The sequence below is a fragment of the Parus major genome, unplaced genomic scaffold (assembly GCF_001522545.3).
Source record: "Parus major isolate Abel unplaced genomic scaffold, Parus_major1.1 Scaffold544, whole genome shotgun sequence".
NCBI classification, from domain to species: Eukaryota; Metazoa; Chordata; class Aves; order Passeriformes; family Paridae; genus Parus; species Parus major.
This window is the reverse complement of record NW_015379432.1, coordinates 1-2,488: the sequence shown is the minus strand read 5'-3', so window position 1 is coordinate 2,488 and position 2,488 is coordinate 1. Positions and strand designations below refer to the sequence as shown.

At 60.8% G+C, this 2,488-nt stretch overlaps 1 protein-coding gene across 1 annotated transcript in view; it reads left to right on the top strand.

Annotated features, from left to right (window-relative positions):
• TNPO3 (transportin 3) overlaps positions 1-2,210 on the top strand; it is a gene marked incomplete at its 3' end in the record, with an annotated part of 18,592 nt that extends 16,382 nt beyond the window's left edge. The window contains exons 6-7 of the mRNA XM_015616605.1: positions 1,508-1,683; positions 2,057-2,210. Coding sequence (XP_015472091.1) covers positions 1,508-1,683; positions 2,057-2,210 — 330 coding nt within the window. The remainder of the gene's footprint in view (positions 1-1,507; positions 1,684-2,056) is intronic.
• Positions 2,211-2,488: the final 278 nt, after the last annotated feature.

Sequence of the window (2,488 nt, the reverse complement as noted above, 5' to 3'; positions counted from 1 at the left end):
TTTCCTTCCTGGACTCTGGCATTGCTGGCACAGCTCTGGAACCCCTGGCAGTGCTTTCCCTCGTGTGAAAATCCAGCTCGGGGGGGATTTGTGGCTCTGGGGAGTTCTGCCCTGTGAGTGACTGAAATGCTGGTTCCATCAAAGCTCCCAGCCACCGGCCTTGGGAGCAAAACTTGTCATTGTTGTGGTGTCTTTTTATCCTTTATTCCTTGTCCTTTTCCCAAAGCGTTGGTTAAGTGCCAGAAGCTGATCCCTGCCTGGCTGGTTTTTGCTGTGGGAGGTGCAGGGTGGCTGTGCTCCTGCAGGCCCCAAGCACTCCCCGGGGTCCCTGGGAGCCTTTTCCTGCCTTCCCAGGTCTGTTCAGCCCAGCTTTCCCTGGCCATGACTTCACCCTGTGCCATCAGTGCTCTGCAGCTGCTCCTGAGCAGGGCTGCACTCGTGGTTTTTGTGCAGTAACCACACAAGGGATGAAGGAACCTCAAAGGGCTGCAGCCACTTCCATCCTGAGCTGCTCCCAGAGCCACCGGCCCCACTTCGGGCTTGTTCTGGGCCAGGGAGGCTTTGGCTACCAAGGGCTGGGGAACATCTTGAGGGTCACTGGGGTGTCCCAAGCGCTTTATGAAGTGACAGGCAGAGAAATCAGAGGATCTGGGGGAGCCAGTGGCCGTGTCACCACTGTGTGACACAGCAGCTGTGACACAGATCCGTGGTGCTGGCACCCAGGGACGGCTTCGCTGGCTCCACGGACACAGTGGGGAAAAATGTTTGGTTGGTAACAAAATGCTGGATTTTCCTCTCCTAACAGGTGGTAGAAATTTCCTTTAACTTCTGGTACAGACTGGGAGAGCACCTGTACAAGACAGACGATGCCGTGATCCACAGCATCTTCAAAGCCTACATCCAGCGCCTGCTGCACGCGCTGGCCCGGCACTGCCAGCTCGACTCNCCCTTTCCCTTTCCCTTCCCCCTTTCCCCCCTCCCCTCCCCTCCCGGAATTTCCCTCCCATCCTTCTCGGGGTCCCTTGGGGAAGGCTCTTTTTGCCCTGGAGTGTCCAGGGAAGCAGGTTACGAGGCTGGTGGGGGGTACTGGGGGCTGTGGCTGTGCAGGACCTCTACAAAGTGTTTCCAGAGAATTCTTCGGGTTGGAGTAGATTCCCAAGATCAAATCCAACCGTTGTGGAACAAGAACAAGAACCTGGTGGTGTCATTACTCAGATTGCATGGTGTGGTTGGGGCAGCAGAGGGGCAGCTCCTGTCTGTGCTCTGGGAACCACGGAGCTGTGCCAGGGTCGGGTTGGAGAGCAGGAAAGGTTCTGCCCCACAGGGTGCTGGCACTGCCCAGGCTCCCCAGGAATGGACACAGCTCCAGGAGCTCCCAGGGATGCCCAGGCTGGGATTGCTGGGGGTGTGTGCAGGGCCAGGAGCTGGATCCACCATCCCTGGGGTCCCTTCCAGCCCGGGAGAGTCTGTGATTCTTTGGTAATTGCTGGGCTTTTGTGCCTTGCAGCAACAGGACAAGACCTCGTCCAACCTGCACGAGGCTGCGTCGGACTGCGTGTGCTCGGCCCTGTACGCCATCGAGAACGTGGAGACCAACCTGCCCCTGGCCCTGCAGCTGTTCCAGGGCGTGCTCACCCTGGAGAGCGCCTATCACATGGCTGTGGCACGGGAGGACCTGGACAAGTGAGGGACAGGGGCTGCGCTGTGGCCGGGGAGGACGGGGCTGGTGCTTTGTCAGCCCCCAAAGCGAGACAGCAGCGTGGGCGGTGCTGGGGACACTGGGGCCGTGGGGTCACACCCAACCCCCGGGGGCTGGGCTGGAGCAGTGCCCTCACATCTGGCACCGGGCTTTTGGAGAAGTTTGAGATTTCAGCAGATTTCTTTGTTGGAACTCGGTGTTTGTGCCCACTTCCGCTGCCGAAGCGTCTCCCAGCTGCTGACAAAGCAGAAGTTGGGGTTTCTCGCTCTGCCCAAGGCTCTGGGCACATTCTGGCCCTGCCCTGCCCCTCGCTGGGGTGAAGCCCGTGAGGCTGATCCCACTCTTGTCCCTCTGCAGGGTGCTCAACTACTGCCGTGTGTTCACCGAGCTGTGCGAGACCTTCCTGGACAAGATCGTGTGCACGCCGGGCCAGGGCCTGGGCGACCTGCGCACGCTGGAGCTGCTGCTCATCTGTGCTGGGCACCCACAGTACGAGGTGAGCAGGGCAGCTGTGCCCCACAGCCCCCAGCTGTGCCCCTCTGTGCCCCTCTCTGTGCCCCACAGCCCCCAGCTGCGCCCCTCTGTGCTCCTCCCTGTGCTCCTCTCTGTGCTCCTCTCTGTGCCCCTCTCTGTGCCCCTCTCTGTGCCCCCACAGCCCCCAGCTGTGCCCCTCTGTGCTCCTCTCTGTGCCCCACAGCCCCCAGCTGTGCCCCTCTGTGCTCCTCTCTGTGCCCCTCTCTGTGCCCCACAGCCCCCAGCTGTGCCCCTCTGTGCTCCTCTCTGTGCTCC